This window comes from Tenebrio molitor, chromosome 5 (genome assembly GCF_963966145.1).
Source record: "Tenebrio molitor chromosome 5, icTenMoli1.1, whole genome shotgun sequence".
NCBI lineage: Eukaryota > Metazoa > Arthropoda > Insecta > Coleoptera > Tenebrionidae > Tenebrio > Tenebrio molitor.
Genome location: NC_091050.1, coordinates 870,327 through 894,744, shown reverse-complemented (window position 1 = coordinate 894,744; position 24,418 = coordinate 870,327). Strand labels below are relative to the sequence as shown.

At 38.0% G+C, this 24,418-nt stretch overlaps 4 protein-coding genes across 4 annotated transcripts in view; 1 reads left to right on the top strand and 3 right to left on the bottom strand.

Moving 5' to 3' along the window:
- Positions 1-13: 13 nt before the first annotated feature.
- On the bottom strand, positions 14-5,031 carry LOC138132204 (midasin-like). Its single transcript, XM_069049627.1, has 4 exons — positions 4,877-5,031; positions 2,641-2,814; positions 1,878-2,553; positions 14-1,825 (listed from the first exon to the last, which is right to left on the bottom strand). Exons 1-4 carry the CDS (start codon positions 4,954-4,956, stop codon positions 107-109), a joined length of 2,649 nt encoding a protein of 882 aa, XP_068905728.1. The 5' UTR covers positions 4,957-5,031; the 3' UTR covers positions 14-106.
- Positions 5,032-5,578: 547 nt separating this feature from the next.
- On the bottom strand, positions 5,579-7,825 carry LOC138132219 (antichymotrypsin-2-like). Its single transcript, XM_069049652.1, has 4 exons — positions 7,531-7,825; positions 6,703-7,485; positions 6,510-6,654; positions 5,579-6,457 (listed from the first exon to the last, which is right to left on the bottom strand). The coding sequence occupies exons 1-4, from the start codon at positions 7,606-7,608 to the stop codon at positions 6,273-6,275; spliced, it is 1,191 nt and encodes a 396-aa protein (XP_068905753.1). The 5' UTR covers positions 7,609-7,825; the 3' UTR covers positions 5,579-6,272.
- A 10,721-nt stretch (positions 7,826-18,546) lies between these two features.
- The window catches only part of LOC138132222 (adhesion G protein-coupled receptor E2-like), a 95,330-nt gene continuing 89,458 nt past the window's right edge, over positions 18,547-24,418 (bottom strand). The window contains exon 7 of the mRNA XM_069049655.1: positions 18,547-19,925. Coding sequence (XP_068905756.1) covers positions 19,635-19,925 — 291 coding nt within the window. The 3' untranslated portion in view covers positions 18,547-19,634. The remainder of the gene's footprint in view (positions 19,926-24,418) is intronic.
- LOC138131567 (uncharacterized) lies at positions 20,052-23,685 on the top strand. Its single transcript, XM_069048639.1, has 8 exons — positions 20,052-20,813; positions 20,860-21,648; positions 21,696-21,843; positions 21,890-22,021; positions 22,350-22,453; positions 22,503-23,288; positions 23,339-23,483; positions 23,531-23,685. The coding sequence occupies exons 1-8, from the start codon at positions 20,745-20,747 to the stop codon at positions 23,680-23,682; spliced, it is 2,325 nt and encodes a 774-aa protein (XP_068904740.1). The 5' UTR covers positions 20,052-20,744; the 3' UTR covers positions 23,683-23,685.

Sequence of the window (24,418 nt, the reverse complement as noted above, 5' to 3'; positions counted from 1 at the left end):
GTTATTTATAAAACATTTATTTTTGATGTAAGACGTAATCAATTTGTATTTGGTATAAACTGGTTGTACAAAAGTATAAAAAGTAGAAATGTTCGTGGTAAATTAACTAGGAACTTAAATGTTTCGTGGCCAAGTCTTTCATCCACGACAAGATACTATTCGCAAGAGTGATCATATCGTCAACTTCTTTGGCCTTCTCCACTTCTTTAAAAAGCGCAACAGTCCCTTTATTCAGCCAATTTCTATTTTCCTCTTTGTACTTGTCAATATTTTCGTCCAATTTCTCAATTTCATTCTCCAACTCTTCTTTCAAATCCTCGAATTTGTAATCTCCACCCACACTATTACTCGATCCAGAATCAACTTTCGGAGACCTCTTAACAACTCTAGAATCCACACTCTCTTGGTCGCGCTTGTAGTTCACCTGAAGTTCGGGCAAGACTCCATTGTCGCGTTCCACAATTTTCCTTTCTAAATCCTCGCCGATGTGCGCTTTGGTGCAGTTTTTATTCTTGCAGTTGCACAACGCGTCCGTGTCCACTCTCAGTTTCAACACTCCATTTTCATCTTGGAACATTTTCAAAGGAAGATTTATGTCTTTCCCCACGTAGTACAGTTTCTTCATTCTCGAATCGGTAACACCGGAGTTTTTGGCCGGGACCAGAGCACCGAAATAATTCGATCTCTCTTCGGAACTTGCCGAACCAGGGAACTGTCCGGGGTTTTCCACCTCCGGCATCGGCATTTTTATTATCATTGGGGGGTCGACCAAGCGGGGTAGCTCTGGATCTGGATCTGAAGGGTCCAGGTGCGGTCTGGTCGTCGGCATGGTTACTGGAGGGCCCACATCTTCTTCACTCTTCGACTCGGAAACGTCATTGTCTTCGAAAATGGCTGCGTTTTTGTCGCTTTCTTGCCTTTCCAAAAGGTCCCCTTGTCTAGATTCCATCATTTGGGGTTTGGGTTCAGGTTGATCAAACACTTTCATGTTACTTTCAGAATTGGCTTGGTTTTTCTTGGGGAACTCTTCGTAAATCGGTCCCGATTCTTCTTGTCTAACTAGACCCTCATCTTGGTCCATGTTCCTCCAAGCACTCTCCCCATCCGAAGCAGTTTTCAAACTATCCTCCACTATCTTTAAAACGCTTTCTTCAAGATTTTCATTCTCACTTTCAGGAGCCGATTCTCCAATCATCTCATTCTGAACATTTCCAGGTTCTGGAGTGACCTGGCTTTCTGAATTTGGAAGCGGTCTCACCGCATCTGAAACGCCAAACACTTCTACTTGTTTGTCAGGACTGTCGACAGTTTCTTTAGGTACTGGATCTTTCTTGGCATCTTGTAGAGGAGGTTGTGACTTGTTTTCGTTAATCACAATTGGTCGAGCTTCTTCGTTATCATCTATGTAGCCATCTTCTAATGGAACGTTTGCTCGAGCTTCTTCATTATCATCCACATCGCCATCTTCTAATGGAACGTTTGCTCGAGATTCTTCATTATCATCCACATAGCCATCTTCTAATGGAAGGTTTGCTCGAGCTTCTTCGTTGTCATCTACGTAAGCATCTTCCGGTAGACTTTTACCAAGAACACCTAAATTGTCTTGAATGACAGGTGGATTTTTTATTTCTTCACTAGAATCTTCTTCCGGTACATCCTGCGGTTCCTCCTTGTATCCACTCTGCTGAGGTTTCTCCTTGTGCTGGTGTCCACTAGAGGGAATCACATCGAGAAGATCTTCCATAGCTTCATCTACACTGCACCGAGTCCCACTTTCAACAGTTGGAGTAACTGGCTCTTGTACAAGTCCCACATTTTGACTTGTCTGAAAGCAAAAATTCAAAATTTCCAAAAATATTTTCCATTTCACAACTCACCTCTTTCATCACTTGATCCACAATCTTGTTGACCTCATCCATACTGAGATTGCCATTTGCTTCTTGCATCTTCTTCGCTATAGCCTCCCCCAGTCTTTTGTCCAAGTTTTCCACCAAACCAGTAGTAGTGGAGTCCGGACTTTCAAAATGGTGGACATCAGCCGCACTCTTGTTTCCTCTACCGAAAGCTTGAGCCAAATCGATGATTACCAAATGATTTAAATTTGGAATTTTTTGCGAATTCTTCAACCGTCCCAAAACTACGAGCTCTTCGAAGTTGTCTGGAGAAGGAACGGTGAAGATTTTTGTGAAGAGTCGCATCAAAACTCCCGGTCCTACCGACCCTAGTGAATAGTACACTGGTTGGGAAGCACCATTTTGTTCTTCTCCAAATCTTGAAGACACGATGACAGGTGTATCGTCAACATCTTGCACAACTTCTGGTCCTTGTGCTTCTCTTCTTGGTTCTTCTGACAGAACGGTCTCCGTGTTGAATCTGGGCGATTGGGGTGTTGTCACACCGCTGCATATAATATTGCAACCAGTGCACATGTTGTATTTTCTGCAGGAGAACCCGTTTCTGCATTCTTCGCAACGTTGGATCTGTCTTTGGGTGACGTCTCTTCTGGCCAAAGAAAGAGTTGCCGAGCGGTGGCGGCTTCGTACATTTTCACGCCTGTAACAACAAAAACATCATGGCGACTCAAAGAAATAAAAGAAGTTTATTTTCTGTGGGAAATTTCACTTCATTGAAGGATCATACCTCGCGCAGCGTTTCATTTTCGGGTTAATTGGAGGCGGTGACAGGGGTCCCGTGCGGTCCTTCGGGAGTTGCGGTCCAGCCACATCATTTACTGGATCGGTTTCGGAGTTCTTAGTGCCGACATCGCTAGCTTCCGGGATTTGGGTAGCTTCACCGCTGCTGCCATCCGGAAGCCTGTGACATTAGTTTACCACCTTATTTCATTTTCTGATGAAGCCTTTGTTGTTGCAAGTCTAGCCGAGTTCATTATCTTGCGAGCATGTCGTATTAAAATAGTGTTTGCTGGGAAACTTCGCTAAGCTGTAGTTTCAGCAGTTTTGTAAAATCTGGTGGGAGTTGACTCGTGATGTCATTGTTTAACTGGTCCCTCTGGCGTCGTTGTCCCGGAGTTGTGCAAAGTGCAACGCAACTCCCGCAACTTCCCTAATAATAAGTGCTTTCCATGCCGTGGTTTTTGAAAAATAAGATTCACGTCAATGCGCTTTTGTAATTCTTTCTACTTCCTCCAAATCAAATCTCGCTACAAATAACTCGATCTAGTCGTACTCCCAACTTCTTTAATTAAATGAATGTAGTTTTCCAACAAACAATGGACCGTGTGTTAGTTTTGAAACCGGCAACATCGTAATGGCTTCTAGATGACATTCCACATCATCCCATCTAGCTTTTGTAATATCTTGATGCAACTCTGTCTCAACTGAGAAAGTTGCAAAGAAGATAATAAAACCGTACAAGAGAGACAAAACAGTTAAGCCTCGCAGTAAATCTCGGCAAGGTAGACAAAGGTGTGGCAAATCTTGTTAGCGAAAATTTCTTAATGAAAATTCAGCCGCATGTAAAGCTGTAAAAGTCTCGAAGTAATTGTGAAGTTTCTGCGAATGGTGCGCGACGGAAGTTGCGGGAGTAAGCGTCAAAGTTTTACTTTAATGCCGTAATGCGTGGTGAAAGTCGAGTATTTTGCAGATAGGTAAATTGAATTAAACTCCCCTGAATGGTGTTCTCGTCGAGGCAAAAAATCGAATCGGGGTCTAATTCGAGCGGAATTTGTGTTGAAATATTCTTTGTCGCCTCGTGTGCGGCGTCCTGCACTGTGGTAATAAACAAGCAGAGTTGTATCCTCGCAACGCGCATTACTCTTTTCAGGGGAGTTTAATCATTTTAAATCCGTGGAAGGTGGCGGTGTAACGGGAATCTCCTGACATTTTGTATACTTTGTACACGCACTATCTGTAATGGGAAAGGGTCTTCCCAGGCCGAGTCGGCGACGTTTTACAGACGAAATGAGGACGAAGGGTCTGCCATTAGGGTTATTAATATCTGAATAATTCAGGGCAGCTTAATTACAAAATTACTTTTCTTACATCCTAAAATTAAAATTCCGCACCGGAGGAAATTCTTAACAATAACATTTTTCGGCATTAATTTGTCTTCATCTCGAAAACTACGACAAAACTAAATTTTTCTACAGCACAAAAACTCAGATAATTTAGACGTGAGAGCGCGTCGTAAAATATTTCAGTTTCGCGTGACTTAAGTATTTATATTTCATTGCAACCAGACAACATTTTATCACTTAAGAATTTGCTTAGAAGAAAATAAAACCTTGTGTTGCAGTTTTGTTCCGTCCAAAAACCACAAAGAAAACTTTTAATGGACATCGAACTCTACTGAAACAAATAAAATAACGCGGCACAACTAAAAACGTGCCCGTAAAAGCTCAAAAGCTCGCATTTTGCACTTCTTAAGTTGCAGTTCCATAAAACTCCCCGAACTTGTGCTTTTAACAAAATTGCACGACCCCCAATAAAATCCACCCCTAGGTACAACAAATTTAAATTACCGTCATTTATCAAGGACCGGACGTTCCAATTAAATCTATGTCGAACGACGAAACAAACGATTTCACTTGACATTTTAATGAACTCGCTCACAACAACCCTCTTCACCCCAAATTAATAACCGCAAATATAGCAAGTCATATTTGCGAGTGACATCCGCAACGTTATCACAGCCAAAATAGCACCGACCCCCTTCAAAGATTACACAGCTTTATCTGTGTTTACCACACGGAGTATTTTAAAGGTGCTAAGGGAAATTTACGTCTCTTCTCCCAAAGAGTTATTAAATAAATATTACTCGAGGGGATCCCCCGTAATGCGATTAGATGCATGCAAATTCGCTTTATCCCCGTTTGGCGCGAGTTTTGCACTTTTTAACGCGTTTCTTGAGCACTCACCCCTTTGTGGCGGCCGCAGCGCTGCCCCCTGAGCTGCCGAGCACCAGTAATAAAGTCAACGAAATATTAATAATCCTCATTTTTGGCGGCGCGACTTTTTTCTTGCGGGGATTACACTTTGGACATTTCAGAGGCGGCGCGAGAGAACTGAAGACGAAGCGTTTCCGTCGATTTTATTTATGATCTTTTTAGGTCAGGTATTTACCTTACGCATCAGTTTCGGTGTCTGGCGTAACACAATGGTGGAATTGTTGACATAGTTGGGGTGGCAAACTGATGGTGACATAATATTGTTTACTAACAGTGTTTCAGATATTGATAAACTCGATAAGCGGAATGATGACGGTGCTGTTGGTGGATAATGGTGGCTAAAAATGCAAAATTGATGTTCCGGGAGAATTCATTCAAATGTGGAGTCATTAACAGAGACTAGATTATCATCAGTAGAAGAGCTGGTAATAAACGTGTAAGTTTATGTTCATCAAGGCCAAAAAGTGCCTTTTCTGCTCGCCTGTTTTCAAGCCTCGGCTGTGCCTCGACCAGAAAAGAGCCCGATTTCAAGTGATGGTCGCGCAGCGGAAATGTGTAGCTATCTTTGTCCTACACATTAATTACCAATATGCGTCATCTTTGTCAAATTTACAATTTTGCGCCGTTACCATGACAATAGAAGTTGCGACAGTCGCAGGTCAACTTGAAATTTCCCTTTCAGAGTTTAAATGTTATCGTCTGGGGTTGTCATAATGTTAACTTTTTAAATTATTTGGAAATAAAAATCAACCAACATTTTTGTTTGCTCTTTGAAATTTATTTTTGCGACTTATACTGGCGACGTCCTTTTTTGTTATAAAGTCTGACATTACATGATGTTTACAATTTGAAATGCATGAAACAGCTTTTCTGTGACATCATAATTTGCATTTAAAAAAGTACAATAAAACGGAGATTGTAAAAAAGATCATAAAATTTTCATCACATCATGAAAAAATTAGAGAAACAGACCAGAACAACTCTGATATAAAATACATAGTTGTCAATTGTTTCAATTCTGAAAACATTTTTTAAATACACATATCACATTAACACTAATTCTAAACTTATATACAACAATAAGATGCAATGAAAGATAAAAAAAATACATAAACGCTCAAGATTAAAATGGTAAAACAATTATATTACAGAATTCTGTAATTTTTCATAATTTACTAAAATGCAAATTAAACACATTCAGACACTCCAGAAATGTGCTTCAAATCAGAAAGTGTATTATTGAAATATTAAAAATGTTTGAATTTTGAAAATGCAAAAATTGGAGAAAATTGTAAAATATAAAATAATTAAATTCCCTAGAAACTTAAAATACCTACAGCAAAATACAAGCCTATCATGCCTATATTTATCTTCTCCTGGGATCTAGGACTCTCCCTGTAAAAATAATAAGATCCTTTACTTTAATGTAGAACAGAAAAGGATGCTCCACTTTGAAAGTTTTTGTAGGAACCAACACAGTCTTTTCACATTTTTCTGGAGATCGTCTCCTAAATATTTTCTTGAAGATATTTTTGGATTCGCAACGCAATTCTGAAAGAATCATATTGAATTAGTGTTAACTCTGTCCATATTATGTCGTTACCAGAAGATTTTTGCTTCACTCGAACCCCTTCTTCATCAACAACAATGGAAGCCACTTGAACGATGTCATTTATCTTAAGGAAGTGATATTTTCCAGTAATTTGACTATAATTGGCTCCTCCGTTTTTAAACAATTTTGTACCCATCTGCAAAACCGTGACAGTTTAACAGCACCACACAGAATAAATGCAAACCTTCTGGAAGATTGGTTTGTAAGAAAATTTCTTTGTAAGTTTGAATTTAGGCAACGCCACCTGGACACACTCCAGTTTGAAAGAATTCATGCCAAAGATGTAAGGAATTTTATTCTGCAGACTCCAAATTCCGCTAGATTCGTTTGGGAGGACAATGACCATCGAAGCATTTGGAGTGTTGAAAAACAGTTCCAAAAATATCGCCTTGAAAGTTTTGCTCTCGTGGTAGTGACATTGCGCAACGAAGTACATCGTATCCACAAAAGCAACTTTCTTGGCAGTCACGTAAAAAATTCCTCTCGCGGTGGCAAAAAGTGGCATTTGTGCCAACCACACCGCGCTAAAATACGTCACACTGACAAAGATGGCGTCGGTATTGCATACCACCATGGTGCGAGGGTTTTTAACAACTAGTCCAGTTTTTTCTCGTATCCAGTGTCTGATCTCTTTACTCGCTTTGTCAGGGTAGGTAAAGTCGATGTGCTCCACCTCCACGTCAAAATTCGCCGACGCCATCTCTCTGAAAGCTGTGACGTCACAGTTCCTCTTGATGTACATTTTGTTAAATATCTTCATGGAATCGGTGTGATCGTAGGCGTCCTTCAGTGTGTTTGTGACAGTTTTGAAGGTCGAAACCATCATGTCCTCGTGGTGAGGACGATAACCTAGGATAACTCGTAGCTCTTCTGAGATGTCGTAGCCGGCACCGGCGTAGATCAAGGCGAGCAAGGTTTCAGTAGGAAATGGACAAAAGAGAACGTTGGCTTGGTGTCTTGATTGCATCTAGAACGTGATTGTCGATTGGTTGGAGGTTGGTAATTGGCTTACCTTCAAGGTGAATAAAGGGAGTAAGTGGCGGCCGCAAGAGAATTCTTCCAGTAGCTTGGATAAATTCAAGTCGGACATTGTGACTCAAAATTGTGAAAAAGACAGTCACTTTGAGTAAATAACTGTGGTAGGGTTTGGTTAGAGCAACACAAACACAAGAATTATCACTGCAGTATAAAAATTGATACAGAAAAAATGTATGAAAAAGATATTAGGTACTTTTTGGTGTTGCTTGGTTATTTTACATAAAAAAAAAGAATTGTTATTATTGTTTTGATATAAATTATGGACATATTTAAAGAAAATATCTAGTACGAAAAATGCTAAATTAGTGTCAGAAGCAGAAATAAAAAATGAATGCGTTTCGGATGGTCCTGGATTGCTTAAAAGTGAAATCCTTGTTATCCCGTTTGAAGCAGTTTTCAGAACATTTGATATCAAATCAAATTAAATAAATTTAAAACAACGATTTGTACAATGAGAAGATCTACAGGGTGTCCCAGAATGAACCAGCATAATTTTAACCACGAGCTACTGGCTTCAGGTATCGGGTGTTCATTTAATATTCTGGTAGCATACCTATGGAAATATTTTGTTTCTGTGAAGGCATGTCGTCGTTTGAACTTCCCGTTAGTAAAATTAGAGTAGAACTGTCAATTTTGACATTTGCGTTCAGACAAGTTTACTGTTTGCTGGTGTTCACGTTAGAGCGGAAAACGTTTTGATTGAAAGTTATTTTGGTTTGAAAGTGAGTGGTTCATGGATCTACTCCGTACAAAACTGCTTAGAAGAGTTTATCGCCGAATTCCCCAATGTTATTGTTGATGGAAAACCTTCGAAGATAACCTGAGCCGGTGTGTAAAGTTGTTACGTGAAACTGGAGGCGTTTACCGAAGAAAAACCTCAGGTCAGCCGCTAAAACGCACTGCTGCAGTTAGTGCAGTTATTGAAACTGCAAGAGAAATAATGCAAAATGCTCCCCACACTTCAGAGCGTCAGTTATCGTAACGCAACAGACTGAACCTTATGTAGGAAAACAGGAACGTGCCACAAATTGTTACGAAAAGAAGAAGGTAGACATTTCCAGCACCTCATTTAATAAATTGATTAATTTGTGCGCGAATTGTAATTGTGTTACTTTTTTTATCATAATTCGTGTCATGCTGTGATTTTTTAGTGAGGTTATGTCGTATTTTAACGCTGCGACATCCGTTTTTCAAAACAAAAGATTGCCATAGGTGATGCTACCAGAGAATATTAAGCGAACACCTTTTAGAACTCGGAAAAAATATTTAAAAAATTCTATGTCAAAAAATAAAATGACATTTAATTTTCGAGGTACAATTTTTTCAAATTGGTTTTAGTCTTCTACGTTGTCCCACAATCTCATAGGTAAAATTTCGGCACATTTTAAAAATACACCCTTGTTCGCGTTCATGCTCCACTTAACTCCTTCCTCTTTATCTTATCCTCTCCTGTGTTTAATTTGGATGCAGCGCTCTGTGGTGAATTATTTCAGTTCGAAGAACACTTCATCCTGACAACATCAGCAGCGAGAAAATCACATTTTTGACGAGGGTCGTATTCAAACCACATTTTATTAAGACGATTTCAAGGGTACGGTCAGAGAACATCGAATTCACGTGCCATCAACAGACTGACACAGCATTTTTTAAATGCAAAATTTTCAAATTCCCGTTCTATTTAATCTTATCCGCGTACGCTATTAAAAATGTTTCATTCGGTGCACAAAGCCCGCCGTGTTTCACAATATGAGGTGAATTTAAAAGTGGCCTCAATTTTTCAGAGTCGGAGTTAACGTGCGCCTTTGAGTCACATAATCTATATGAAAATGACTTTTTTCAGGAGGATTATATTTCAGCGGGCTGAATCTCCTTTGACGCAAGGTCTAAGGGGACTGAAGGTTTTTGGTAACAAGACAGCGTTAGTTTCAGGGTCTGCGTCTCAAGTAAAGCAATAGAAATATTTCAGAATTGAATAAAATTATGAGTTGAGTTATAAAAAAAATAGTGATCCTACCGTAAACAATGTAATCTATGTATTCTTATTTAAAGTAAGCAAAACTGGTAGATGGTATTTTGGTTTTATTTCCAAAACATCATAGCCGTGTCTAATTTCCGAATGTGCATGAGATTTTTTGACATGATCCGATTTTGAAAAAGGGTAATAAAGAATACAAAAGGAGTTCATGTCCGATTTTTTTTTTGCGATCCGCTTGAAGGTAAAATAGTATTTGGCATTCATAGTAGAAGGTCTTTTTTTCCTTTGTCCACTTGCCGACCTCGACTTCGTCTTGGTCTTAAATCTCTAGACTAGCACAAAAAGACTCACTTCTGCTCTTAATGATATAATCTATTATTTTTTCTATAAATATTTTTATTGGGTTAATTTTTGGTTTCATAACACCTTTACCTTTTATTTTTATTCCAACAGAAGCGAGATCAGCCGTGTTAACGAATTACGTTTAAATCCATAATCCTTGACACTTTTTCGACGCCACCAAAGCAACGTCAATATTTACCGATATTAAAAATGTACAAGAGCGAGGATAAACAGTTCTTTTTACGGGATTTCAATTTGGACCAAAGCTCACAAAAGGATGAAGACTACCTGATATTGCCGCCTGCTGAATAAACTTGCTCTTTCAGGTCCGGTCTTTAGTCCCTTTTAATTCGAATTGAACCAATTCTGCACCAAACTTAAATAAGAATGGCGCTATTTACAGGTGGTGGAGTGAAAGTAAACAACATTTAAGAGAGAGTTTTAAATAGAGGGGAAGAATCCAGAAACTTTTACTTAACAGTTAGCTCGCAAAGGAAACAATTTGTTTACATTACGAATTCCTCATTAAGTGGAAGGTGGTGCAAAGAGTAAAGGCAAAAATTACAAACTTATTTTTCTATACGAACAAAATAAACACAGCCAGTTCTGGTCTTCGGCTAATTTTAGGTCATAAATAATTAACGTGTTTCTTGCGTTTATTTCTTTGGAAGTTTGTTACGCTGAATTGTGAAAGAAAACAACGCTGAAATTGAGTTTATAAAATATTCAATAGTTTGTCGTAAATATAGTTTGTTGTGTAAATATCTATTGTGTGTAAGAATTAAATTACCAAAAAGTGGTACAATAATAACAACATTTAGGCCCATATTCACCAACGCCAGTTAAAGTTAACTGTAGGTTAAAATATACGAAAACATTGTTGTAACAATAGGTAACTAAAGTAACGAAGTATTTTAACTTACAGTTAACGTTAACTGGCGTTGGTGAATACGGCCGTTAATCAGATCATATTTAGATGACAATTTTACACACATTTGGATAGGGCGAGCTCCCAAAAACCTTGGTATTTTTGGTTGCTTTTAAGAAAATTCCAGAAATACACCACAATTGATTCATCCTGTATGTACGAAATATCCCGGCGCATTCACCATTTTTTCAAAAGTATATTTTTGCTTTTTTCTCGACTTCTGCTAAAACTAAAATTATGATGACTTTTGAAGTAGATTCGTCATAATTAACCCTGTAAAACCTTAAATTTGATGCAGCTTAAATGGTTAATTTTCGTAAAGAAATGTATTTAGCTCAACAAGCATCTACAGTTTTCTCAATTAGGTACTGCTAAAAATATGACTCTGCTACTTTCGCCTCGTCACAGTTTGGTCTATAAGACGCACTTTTTAAATGTATTTAGCTCAAAACGAGCCTAAAGGAAATTGATTTTTATTGAGGAAATATTCATTCAACTCCATTATTTTATAAAGACATATTGGTTCAGTATTTAACTATTTATACAAACAGAGCGATGCGATTTTTTAAATTTTGCAAATTATATTCTTGCATTTTTCTCAACTACTGGTAAAGATAGAATTATGGGGACTTTTGCATTCGATTTGTCACAAGAATTGAATTTAGATAATACAGTTTTTAAATGTCACCTGACTCACACATGGTAACGGAGAAATCGTAATTTTTTCTTCAATCAAGAAATATCTTGACACATAATTATGTTAGCGAAGCATGTAATGGGCGTTCAAATGAAATCCCGGGCTGAGTAGGCGTTGGAAAAATTAAACCGTTTAGAACAGTGTAAAGTTTGAATTTCCCGCCGTTTGACACGAATGACATTTGTTTATGACTTTATGTTTAATCGGGACATAATTGAACATGTTTATTTTCAGCAAAGGGTGCACTTAGATATTTGCTTCGAGAATAGGAATCGTTAAGTTATTCTATTTTTAATAAAACATTGCAAAGAAAGAAAAAGAAGACAACCTTTGTGGCTCTAAATTTTAGGTTAGCTGTCAACATGCTTCAATTAATCTACGATTTAAAAAAGCACAACAATTGACGGTTTCCAACGCCTTCTCAGCCCAGGATTTCATTTGAACGCGCGATAGTAGCAGCAGAAGATTTTTTATCATATCCCATTTTATTATTTTTATTAATTGTAGTACATACTACCTTTTGCGCTGAATAAATACACCATCCAGAGTATTTTTTGTTTTTGAAATTTACAAGCGAGAGTTAATTTCTCTCCAATCTGAAGCAACGAAATTAATTTAAGGAATTTATTTTACGGCCGTCCAATTCTCGCCAGCAACATCGTTCCTTATTCAACCGGCGAAGAAAATAATTAAAAATGAAACCTCGGTAATTGAATTCATTAAATATTATTATTTTTCCCATTAGCCCCGTTCTTCAGGCCAGATTTTATCACTCCTTAATGAACTGCCCCATCGATAATTCCGCCAGGAAAAAACCACATTTATCAAATAAACGCAAGTTGGGCTTAATTAACAGAAATCTCTATTTGCCGAGGATCCTATTAAGAGCCTTTATCGTCCATTTTCTTCGAGCGGGGATAATAATTTCGACCATTATTTCCGATCCGCAAACTCATCTCGTGGTGGAGAAGTTTTTTTAATAACCCCCATTAAAACACAAACATTTATAACTTCTGCTCCGGGAATTACACCCCTGCGGACAATAAACTACCAGCTACGCTCTTAATTTCGAATCCGTTTCGTGCACAAAATGGAATTTTATCCCCTTTTAACCCCTAATTGGACATTTGTCAGAAATTGCAACTATAAACGCAACCGTCTGTCGAATAAATTCCCAACTATCTGTACGTAAATCTCCTTTTTGGAGGGCGGAAAATTAACGGGAAATGAAGTAAAAACCTTCGTCGGGGCTCTGGCAACAAGGGAAAAAATATAGTGAGCAGCGACAGCAGGATTATGTTGATAACACGTGAAAAAGAGGAAATAAAAGGAAATGAAACCACTAATAGAAAATTTTCTGCTTTATTCGGAGGGATATTTATTTATTAAAAAAAAATAATTTGCCGAGTAAAATTTTTTGATGATGTGTAATTAGCTCGTATCTGCATCTCCGTGAAGCTTTCCGGCTTTCGCCCATAAAAAAATTACCAAAGGGGTTAACAAAGCCAATGTCGTCACATCCCAGTTGCGAATTTATCCGTTGTCACCGGTCCCGCTAATAAAAATTATTTATGGACAATATGGCCGCAATCCGCTCCGGATTACTAATTCAGATGATAAATTGTGGGCTCCGGGCGGAACTGTTGGCTTTTTCTTCTTGGGATCCGTGTTTCCGTGGTTATTGGGGATAAATGTGGAGTGGTGCAGATTTCATGTATCGACTTTCTCTGATTTAGGTGTGCTTAAGCCGCAGTAAAGGGAATATATCAGAATTTTGTGTGAAGGGGTTGGCCGGGAGCCAATTTGTATAAAGCTCTGTTTACCGCGATTCGGCTCCTAATCAGATCTTCGAGGTGAAAAAGTCAAGTAAAATTCAAATTTTCGTCAAAAAATTAATTTGCTGAGTTGTTTATCAAAAGTGCAAAAAGAAGAGCTTCTCAAATAAAATTCTTGCATTTTCTTTATTTTTAATTTTAAAATTGAAATATCGCCACATTTACTCTGCACTGTTCTGGATAAAGTTCCTCTAAATCTGATCAAGATTTTATTTCTTTCAAAGAAAAAATAATGTTTATTTTGCTGTGTCAAATTCCGGTTATTTGTGATAAAATCGCCTGATATATCATGCAGTCTATGTCACAAGCTTCCCTTTTATTGCTTTAGAATGGGTTATATCTGTGTTATTGCTTTCAAATAATGGCCAGAATTAATGAAACCACAAAACCAAAGCTATTGTTGAGAGTTATTAGATTTCCAATATCGCCTTATGGGATATTTACGGTCTCGCAATAAAGACTCTTTTTAAATCCAATACGGCCGCAACCGAACCAATATAATAAAGATAAAGCGTTTAATCCGCTAACTTAATGTCTCTTGTATAATACGGTCATATTGTTGTTTACACAGTTGATTTTTTTTTCATATTTTACAATTAGCCCAATCAAAACTGCTAAACTTTCTGTTGAAAGTGGAAAACGTCAAGGAGAGTTGAATGTGAGGAATAGCCGACATCTTGGAATAACTATTTGTGCAACAAGTTAGGAAATGTAATTTTTTCCGTAGGGATTTTTTTTATCTGGCAGTGATATCTTACGTTGAAGGATATTGTTAAATATACAGGGTAATTTTTAAATGCGTGCACAAATTTTAATCACGAGCTACTGGCTTCATGTAGAACTCGGAAAAAATTCTGTTATAAAATAAAATGACATTTATTTTTTGAGCTACAATTTTTTTAAATTGCTTTTAGTTTTCTACGTTGTCCTACAACCTCGTAGGTAAAATTTCGGCACATTTAAAAAATACACCCTGTATATCATGTTTTATAAAATGTACGCCAATGCGAAGTAACCTATAGGAAATATGCTTTGAAACAAGGAAACCGCATTGGTGTACGTTTTATAAAATATGATATACAGGGTGTATTTTTAAAATGTGCCGAAATTTTACCTACGAGGTTGTAGGACAACGTAGAAGACTAAAAGCAATTAAAAAAAAATTGTAGCTCAAAAAATAAATGTCATTTTATTTCTTCTTCACAAAATGTTTTGTTCAATTTGACTGCCACTGGGCGCATCCACACCGTGTAGCCAAACTCTCCATTCAATAGTTATCAGCTATTGTGCAACATTGAAAGAAATACATATACATATTTGATGAAATGACGTAGAAATACTTAATTAAATTTCACTGCGCAATATTTTCTAACTTGGTAAATAATGAAATATTTTGGACCGAAATAATTTATATTCCAAAAACGTGTTATGCAGATTGTTTTATTTCATAGCAGCAACTTCACGAATTCATTTGAAAGTTTACCCTTTGACGCAGGCCAATTTTTCCACCGCCGAAATAAATTCATGAACGTGACACGAACTGTGACGAAATAACAACCAACTGTTCCACACAAGCGGGAGTTTGTTTTAAAATATTCCCGAGGGACGATCCCGGCCCGGACCCGAGCGCCCAAACTAATTGTTTTTAATCTTTAATCTGGAGGACCAGCAGCCGGTGTTTTTGTGTACGTTTCCTTTTACCAAAATAGCGTCGCAGATTTGGTCGCGACAAGAAACTCGATGTGCTAGTTTAAAGGCCCCAATCAAAAATTTATAAGGTTTAACGAGATTTTTGACTTTGATCGAGATTGTGTACGTGGAAAAAATATAAATGAGGGTATCAAGCGTATGTTACCGGAATGGATTGGACGTGGGGTCTGGAGACTAAACTTATCAGATACTTTCGCTTTTCCTGTCATGTCTCAGATTTAACAATGTCCAAAGGATCAGCGCCGCTCCGCTTTAGACGATCTTCGCCACCGCGAAAGTGTTTACTGCAAGCAAATCGACCTCGCTTTTTCTACATCATAATGGCCTGAATTTATAAAATTACGTCTTTGGATTTTAATTCAGAATCGTGTACAAAATTACCTCTTCATTCCTCGTGTAATTATTGGCCTCGCTGCGAGCCCATACCAACCTCAAACATATTTTTTTCCAGCAGACTTTTTTATATACTGGACTGCCAGTTGTATTCGAGATTCCGCAATGTTTAGCTTTCCCATCCTTTTGTTATTTGGAGCAGACGGTGCATTTGCAAACCGAAATCAGCCCTCTGGTCATCACGTTGTTTCATAAATTAACAACTGTAATCCTCTTTGGACCTCGCGAATCCGGCAAACATGCGAAACACATTCCGAAAGAGAAAACAAAAATCCCATAAACTTGTTGCCGAAGCAGATCACCGAGTCCGAATAAATCTAATTTCGTCCGCATTCAAATCGTCCGCTTCAGCAATTTTAAACACGATCGGATCGAAATTGACGAAGCTGCAGCATCCGGCTCGATTAAATTTCCAAATGGCGTTTATTTCAGATTTGTGTGCGGCCCTCAAAGGACCGGTGCATGTTCCGCCACACACGTGCAAAGAAGGTTCAATCGGATTAATGGTCCTTCGGAGTGGATGCGAAAATAGAAATGCTACAAAAATTGCTTATTCATGTAATTTACGGGCGCAGATGAACCGTGAAGCGGTGCTAAAAAATCTGTTGCCGGTGCGGTTTCTATTTTACTAAAAGGGTGGGTGGAGATAATTCGGGTTGGTTTTGTCGAGATTGGGGAGATTGGTGTTGCGTTATTTTGCAGCGCGCTCGTTGGATTTGCTGTCGATGTTTAATGTGTTGCAGCTCGGTTCACATAAAATGTTTCACAAAATGGACACAGTGGGCGAGAATAAATCATCATTCATTATCATTACTTTAACTTACTTGTTTTTCTGTCCAACACAATCAAGTCAACAAGAAATGCCGCTCAAAATCGTAAATGCATCGCAAAAAAAATCTGTTTACTTTTTCAACGCCCACGTTTTTCAATACCTACCAATCGTCACTGCTATGATGAATCTGTGATTTGTATCAATTATTATAGAATTTAACTCTAACAGCGTTTACTGTTTAAAGGAGAAATAAGAATAGGGTGAATGTTTTAAGAATTACTGCAACTCTGCGAGTCATCAATCATTCCTGCAGGATTACATGTTGCAGGAAATGACTTGATCCAGGTGCATTTTATGTTGCAGGAAGTGATGGAACGTTTTTAGATAAAGAGAAATTTATTCAAGTGTTTTAAGCGAAAATTTTTTTTGTACAAACCTTAAAAAAAGTTGTTTTCTAATCAACATTATGCGGGGACATTTTTTTCATAGTGTAAAACAATAGTATAGGTATTGTATGACAAGATTAAAATGCACCTTTTCATCACAAGTTTAAGAATATTGCACGAGCGCAGCGAGGCCTATAATTACACGAGGGATGAAAAGGGACTCTGGTCCCGAGATGTAATATCTATTCACTTTGATTGTGGCCACAACGAAAAACATAGTAGGCGCTGTTTAGCTGTGTGCTGCATACGTTTTACACTAAATATTTGTGTGGTGTGAACATGATGTGAAAATGTCAGAATTGTCAAAACTTGACCATGGTAGTAAAGCAATGATTTTAATGTATTTATCAATATTAATAACGGAAATCAATATTTGAAATAGGAGAAACTAAAAACGTCTGTCTGATTCTGTGATCACGTCTGTTGAAAAGTGGGGTTATATCCAGGTACAGATTATTTAACGTAAAAACTTCGAAATCACCTCATGCAATTCTCGATATTAATGAAGAACGAAGGAAATGGTCATTTGGCAGTAAGGCAAACGCAAAAAATGCCTGGGGATTACCTACTAAATGTAATCAGAACTTTCAATTAGCATTGATTAATACAAATATTTTCAGATAAAAACTAATCAGACAGAAAGCTCAAAAAAATGATTTACAGGGGATGAAAAGGCAGAAGGTATCAAACTACAACACTTACTAGCCAAAATGTACAGCAAAAAAAGCACAAATGCAGTTAACTTTATTGGTGATGTTCGTCTTTGTGAGTTGTTTTCCCGTTGGCGTCAATAAATGTCTCGAAACAAGTCAAGTTTGGTCCCAACTTTGAGAAGACGACGTGGCATTTTCTTTTTGAATTCTAAAATTTTGTACCAAAACTCAATTTTATAGATATGCGCACAGTGTACGTCGAAAAACGTTTGCGCAAGTCGTTCTCCGTTCTGTCTTCAGTGAGCGTGACGTTTCTGTCAAAATGGCGCCTCCGAGAGTTGCCAACTGCGACTGGATTTAGTGTTATCTAAAATTCCCTATCAATAACCTAGCAACTGAAAGTGAAAAGTTACTAGGAAGTGGTCACAATCAAAATGAATAGTTCTGTTATATGTGCAAAAAGACAGCAAATCACAACAAATTTTTTAGTGCTGGTGTGTTATAATTACTTTCATTACCGTATTCTTTCTTCGCTCTCCCCTCGTTCTAATGTCATCCCTTTCTTTCCCCGTTTCTCTTTTTTATTTCCTTCTTCTTCCGTTTTACTTTTTGTATTTCCACCAAAGAGCGAAAACCACCATCTTTGCCGTCTCCTTCGCCTTATTGGAATCACTGACGTATATATTAAGGGGTTATGACCTAATTAACACAAATTACAAGTTACGCGTACATCCCCAAATATTCCCTCAGCTCGTTCTACTAGTCCAATAAATTACCCGAAGTAATAAAGGGACTAGTGTGTGCATGATGAAGGGGCGGAACGCCTTAGTGCTTTTACTGTGCGCTATATTGGACTAGCGGGGGCTGTTCCGACAATATTATCATAGGAAACAGGCAACCGGAAATCATCCTGCCCCCGTTTCCGATATCCTGGTGCGGCTTACACAAAGCTGACTGACCAGTGTCGGCTGTTAACCGGCGCATATTAATTTTGGGGACGGCGATCGGGAGCGGGTCTCGATTCATCACAGCTGCATTGTTTTTCTGCGCTGGAATGTTTCAGTTTCCTTTTCATAACGGTCGAGCTTGAGCGATGGGAAATTTTTAATCTGTCGCCATCTATTCACAGCGAATGACAATTAATTTATTAGGAAATATCGCGTGAAAGGGTGACAAGGATTGAAAAAGTGGTGGATTTTTACAAACTTAAATTTTATTCTGCGATGGTATTTACAAGAATATAATCGTCTACTAATTCTACTCTACTCTAGGGTACAGACTTAATTACAAAAATACTCAATCTGGAAATAGAGTGTTTTACGCTCGAAGGGGCGAAAATAATCCAATAGCTCTGCATAATGGAATCCAACAGAAAGTTATTCGTGGAGGGATCAATAAGCAATCACTTTATTACTGGGGAGTAAATGAAATTTTCTGCTTGTCCCTTGTCGACAGATATGTTCAGGAATTGATTTACATCTTTTGTGATATTTTATTGTCTCTTTATTATTCTTATAGCTTGACAACGATTTAGGTGAGGATAAATTGTTGATAAATTTAGACACGTTGTGGATATTGGAGGGAATAAATGGTGTGCTATCCTGAAATTGCTGCGATGCTGAAACATGTGGTGATGAAATGATGCTGAAGAATAGATTGTTATGGTGGGGAGCTTCGATAATATTGGACGAAACAAGCACATTAAAGCCTTGATAGCTTGAAGGAACGTTGCGATAGATATTTTTGAGCAATGGATGCTCCTTTGCCTCGATTTAGTCCAGCTACTTAGAAAAATATAATATACAGTGTGTTCTTCAAAAATTCCCCATTTCTGTTATTGATACATTGCGAGTGTTTTACAGAAAAATGTAGCCAACAAAGATCTGTCAAATTAAATATTTGATTATTTTTATTAATGGTACTTTTATTTTTCTAAAAAATTGAATTTCCACCTTTTAAATCTCGTATTAGATTGTAAAATTTTTGCTTTTTCAGACAACAAAAAAGTAGCAAATTTTAAATAAACACACTGTATTTCTGACAACTACCAGTACAATTAACAATTTCATTCAATTAAACCAAATCAAATTTAAATTAAGGAGTATATGTTACTTTTTGGTGATATGTATCCTACTATGATGATTCATATTCGACGATGTCACTAGAAACATCTTGAGTACACTTCTTTTAACTACAACCGGGACACCAGATTTTTAAACATTTGTCTCGATTAACGTGAAAAGAAAAGTACGCCTCTGGACATCTTTGCTTTGTTAAGAGATACAGATATAATCCTAGATATTGAGTATTATTTTCCAGCTGCCATTTTAAACCGGATCTGGTGCCGGCTCCCACGTCAGGAGCTGGAGACTCGTTGATTTGGAGACGGCGGCAGAAGAGGCACGACCCACGCTGGCGTAAACTGGTATATGACGTGACGCTCTTGATTTCATACTTCTTGTGTAAAGCTTTAAGACTTGACAGTTGCATGTTACCAGCATCGCCACGAAAATTCCTTGGAGGCCCTGACCGACGTGATAAGCTATCCAAGCCGCTTCGGACTTGGCCAGCTTGCTGAGAGCGCCCAGAGTTACCACTAGTGCTAACAACACCGTTATCTGAAATAAAAGGATAACATTACTGACGGCGTGGTGGAAGAAACTCGTTTAATTTCTTCAGACGCTTTAAACCGCATTTAAAGCTGGCGCCAATAGAAAACCTATAAGTCACGCGAAATTGAAATATTTCGCGACGCGCTTTTGAACGTTTTTCGCAGATTAAGACGCAAAAATGTGATTTTCAAACCTTTAACAACTATTGTAAATTGTTTAAACAATTTTTTCAGTATTTCCCGCGGTGACATATTTTGCAAAATGTGTTTGTAAAGAAATATAGTAAAAAGAAGACAGTTCCGCGATGTAATGTGGGAAGAAAGACTTAATCCAACTGTGCTTAAAAGCAACAAGACAACATTCTCAAAGCTTCTTTTCACTACTGCATAAAGAAGAACATGCCCCTTCAAAAAGTACGTTTGCATTTGTGAGAAATATTACCGCTCTCTCTCTACTAGGTTTTTGTTTCTTTTTCTGATAAGATAGCGTGAAGCTATTTGTACTACGTCACTCCTGGATAAATAAGCTATCTCGCAGTCAAAATTTAGTCGAAATTGGTTCACTGTTTAAAGCTACAGAGAGGCTCAAACAAACATACAATATATCTATATACATTTATATTTATTTTAAATTGACTTGTAGTTGACATATCTTCTCTCAGATATTTTTTAGCCACTGATTATTATTTCTCCTTGGCAAAGAAGATAACATTAATTCTTTTTATAAACATTTTTATATCCAACCGACTCCCAGTTCCTATTTCCACTGTTTACATGTTGTCACTAGGGTGTTTTGTATCATTTAGGCCCCATCTGATGTGTCAAAATGGACGTACGGGATTTACTAAAGCAGTTTACTACCGACAGACATATTTTAATGACCTTCGCCTACAAGGTAAGCCCTAATTATCTCAAAAAAAAATTAAATCTCCCTTTTACAGGAATTCGCGAAAAACAGAAATACGAATTTCTTGATGAGCCCTTTTTCGAACGAGATCATGCTCGCGTTGGTCAGTTTCGGCGCCAGGGGTGACACCTTCGAAGAAATAAGAGTCGCCCTAGGATATTCTCCCGATTTCAAGAATACCATAATCACTCCGTTTAAATACGTAATGGCGACGTTGCAAAATCACGGACACAAGTATTTATGTTTAATGAGGAACAAGATCTACATGAAGCAAACTCTCCACTTTACCAATTCTTTCAAAATCGTTACCCAACAAATTTGCGATCTACAGCTAGAGACGATTGACTTCACCGATCCGGATGAAGCAGCTCGTGGTATTAATTCTTGGATGGAAAAAGAAACAGAAGGCTATGTTCAAAATCTGGTCGAAGAGGCAATCATAAATCGAGAGACCAACGTCCTCCTGGTCAACTTCCTCTACTTCAGAGCCTTTTGGAGGAAGCAATTTGCAACTGTTAACACCGCAAAGAGACCTTTCTACACCCCAACTGACATCCTCAAAGTGGACACTCTCCAGATCACCTCGTCCTTCAAGTACGCTGAAAGTGCAAGCTTGCGGGCGAAGTTTTTGGAGTTGTCTTTCAAGACTCAAGAGGGCTCGATGGTCATCGTCCTTCCCATGTCTTTGAACGGTCTTGATGCGGTCGAAGAACAAATCCAGAACGTCTTGCAAGTGACCGACTTGAAATGCGAAAATGTGATTGTGATGTTGCCGAAATTCAAAATCAGGAGCAAGCTCTATTTCAAGGATGTTCTTCAAAAGGTCAGTGTGTGGGCGAAGTGACTTCCACATCCTTCAATGTGTTGTAGATGGGGGTGGTGTCGGCGTTCAGGCCTGATCTAGCAGATTTTAGAGGGATGGTTGGTCGTAAAAGTGATGGTGTTTGTATCGACGAGATCATCCAAGAGGTCTTTCTAGAGGTGGACGAGCACGGCGTCGAGAGCGACGATTTTATTCGTAAGGAGGAAACAGTTGTTGATAATTTGTTTATGGTTTTTTGCAGATCGAGTTCCTAACCCTGCGACCTTTCCCAGTCAGCTGTCCAAATTGTTTATTGCGGATCATCCATTTTTTTTCTATATCAAAATCAAGCATATCATCATTTTTATGGGAAGGGTGGTGAATCCAGAAAGCTGCTAAAGTCTTGTGCTTAGAGAGAGTGAATAGATAATATGATTGCGTATTGTAATTGTTAGTAAAAAAGTAGTTGTGTAAAAATAAAAATACCAAATTTTTTATATGATATTTATTAAACAGAATGAAAATGTGAAGTTTTCTATTTACCCTACTTTCTTATTTCGATACCGTGAAAAGTTTTTAGTGACAGTCACTTGTTTCACTTTCACTTTTTACTTTTTACCGAACCTGCTACTTTTTATCATGTTTGTTGTTTTGTGTCGACTATCTTCTTCTTTGTCCTTGCACTTAATATTGAGGTTATGTTTTTTAAAACTGTGTTGGATTTAAATCTCAATTAAAACCGAAAATTAAAAAAAAAATGAATTTCCAAGAAATGTTGAAAGAATTTACGTGTAACAGAAATCATCTGGCCGTTTCTCTATACAGGGTGAGTTTGCAACTTAATACAAAATTTTTGGAAAAGTTCTCGTTTGTAGGAGATTTCCAAAACCAAAAGCACAAACTTCTTGATGAGCCCTTTGGGAATCGAGACTCTACTCGCAGCAGCTTACTTGGGTGCAACAGACGAAACAGCCGAAAGCATTCGATTAGCCCTGGGGTACTTCCCCAACAGCCACGACAAAATCAAATCCGCTTTCAAAATCATCTTGACGGAGTTGCAGAAGCATGACAGATTCCTTTTGGTCATATTTAACAAAATCTACATTGGAAACACCAAATGCAAAGACGACATTAAGAAACTGTTCAAAGAAGTTTTCAACGCCCATTTGGAAAATATAGATTTCAGCAGGCCGGATGAAGCTTCAGACATTATTAACGCATGTTGCACAGAAGAATCGCAGAGTGGAAGACGAAATTTGATCAAAATCGACAAGCTGTCAAACAAGACCAGCGCCATTTTCGTCGACTCTTTGTTGTTCGCAGCGTTCTGGAGGAAACAGATCCAGTCTTTCTTCACCACGAAGAAGTACTTCTACAAATCTGAAAACGAAGCAGTTCTTGTCGACATGATGCACATTACTTCTTTGTACAACTATTGCGAGAGCAGACAGTTGAACGCGAGATTCTTGGAGATGTCTTTCAACGACCAAAATGTTTGCATGATCTTTGTTGTTCCTCTGAAAACAGACGGAATTGCGGATCTGGAGAACCAACTGGAGTTGGTATTCGATCCTCCTGAGTTTAAGACGGAGCGCGTCAACGTGGTACTACCCAAATTCCAAATTTCCAATATTCTCTACGTCAAAGAGGTTCTCCAGAAGGTGTGTTTGTGGAAATATTTGCGTGACTAAACCTGCAAGATCTGTTACAGCTGGGTCTGGAGAAGATATTTAGTGGTGAAGCTGATTTTAGTGGAATCACAGAGGATGACAGTACCTTCCACATTGACGAAATTGTTCAGAAGGTGTTCATGGAGGTTGACGAGAAGGGTGCTGAAGTAACCAACGGTGTTGTCGGTGAGTACAATTTTATTTGAAGGACACGAGTCAGGTGATTATTTCAGGACTTAACAGCGTTCTTCCTTGTTTCTCTCAACACCCTCCAAAACCATTCACAGCAGATCGTCCGTTCATATTTTACGTCAAAATAAAAAATGTTATTGTTTTCGCAGGACGAGTGGTGGATCCAAATTACAGGGCTACTGAAGTTGTTTGATGATGTGTCGAGGACGATTTAAAAAATATTTTTACAAATAAATTTTAGATTCGTTTTTTAAAAGTCTGACAGGTCTATTGTTTAAGTTCTACTGGCCCCCACCTCCTCTAAAGCAATCACAAAAGGAAGACACACGCCAATCCTTTCAAAGCCATAAAGCAAACAGAAAATAAAGTGAAACAAACAGATGTACTCGGAGGTTATTTAATGGTTCCGCAGCTGGCTCGGGTTCGTGATATCTACAAAAAAGGAGGGTTCGAAGTCTGTGTAACAAATGATTTGAATGTGGTTGGAAGTGAATTCATTCGAAGTTGGCTGGCCGCCAGCAACAAGTTTATTTATTTCAAACAGAATTTTGTTTGGAGAACATTCCATTCTTGTAGGGGATCCAGGCACTACATGTTGCTCGAGGCTTCCCTATTTCTTTAGAAGTGCAAATTGTTGTCCATTCCTTTTTTAAAATTGCTGTTTTATGAAGTGAAGCAGAGAAGTTATTGATTTCGCACTGACCTCTCAATAAATCCGCTTAAGAATTATATTTTTTCGACGTGTAAGTTTTGCATTTGATATCAACTGTCACACTACAAGCTAGGAAGCATATCAAAATTCAAAAAATTATCTAGTTTTAATTTCCTTTATTAATATAAAAATAACCAAATCATTTCCAAAAAATTAAAGAAGAGTCCCATAAATAACTATCGAGCGTTCAAATGAAATCCTGGGTTGAGTAGGCCTT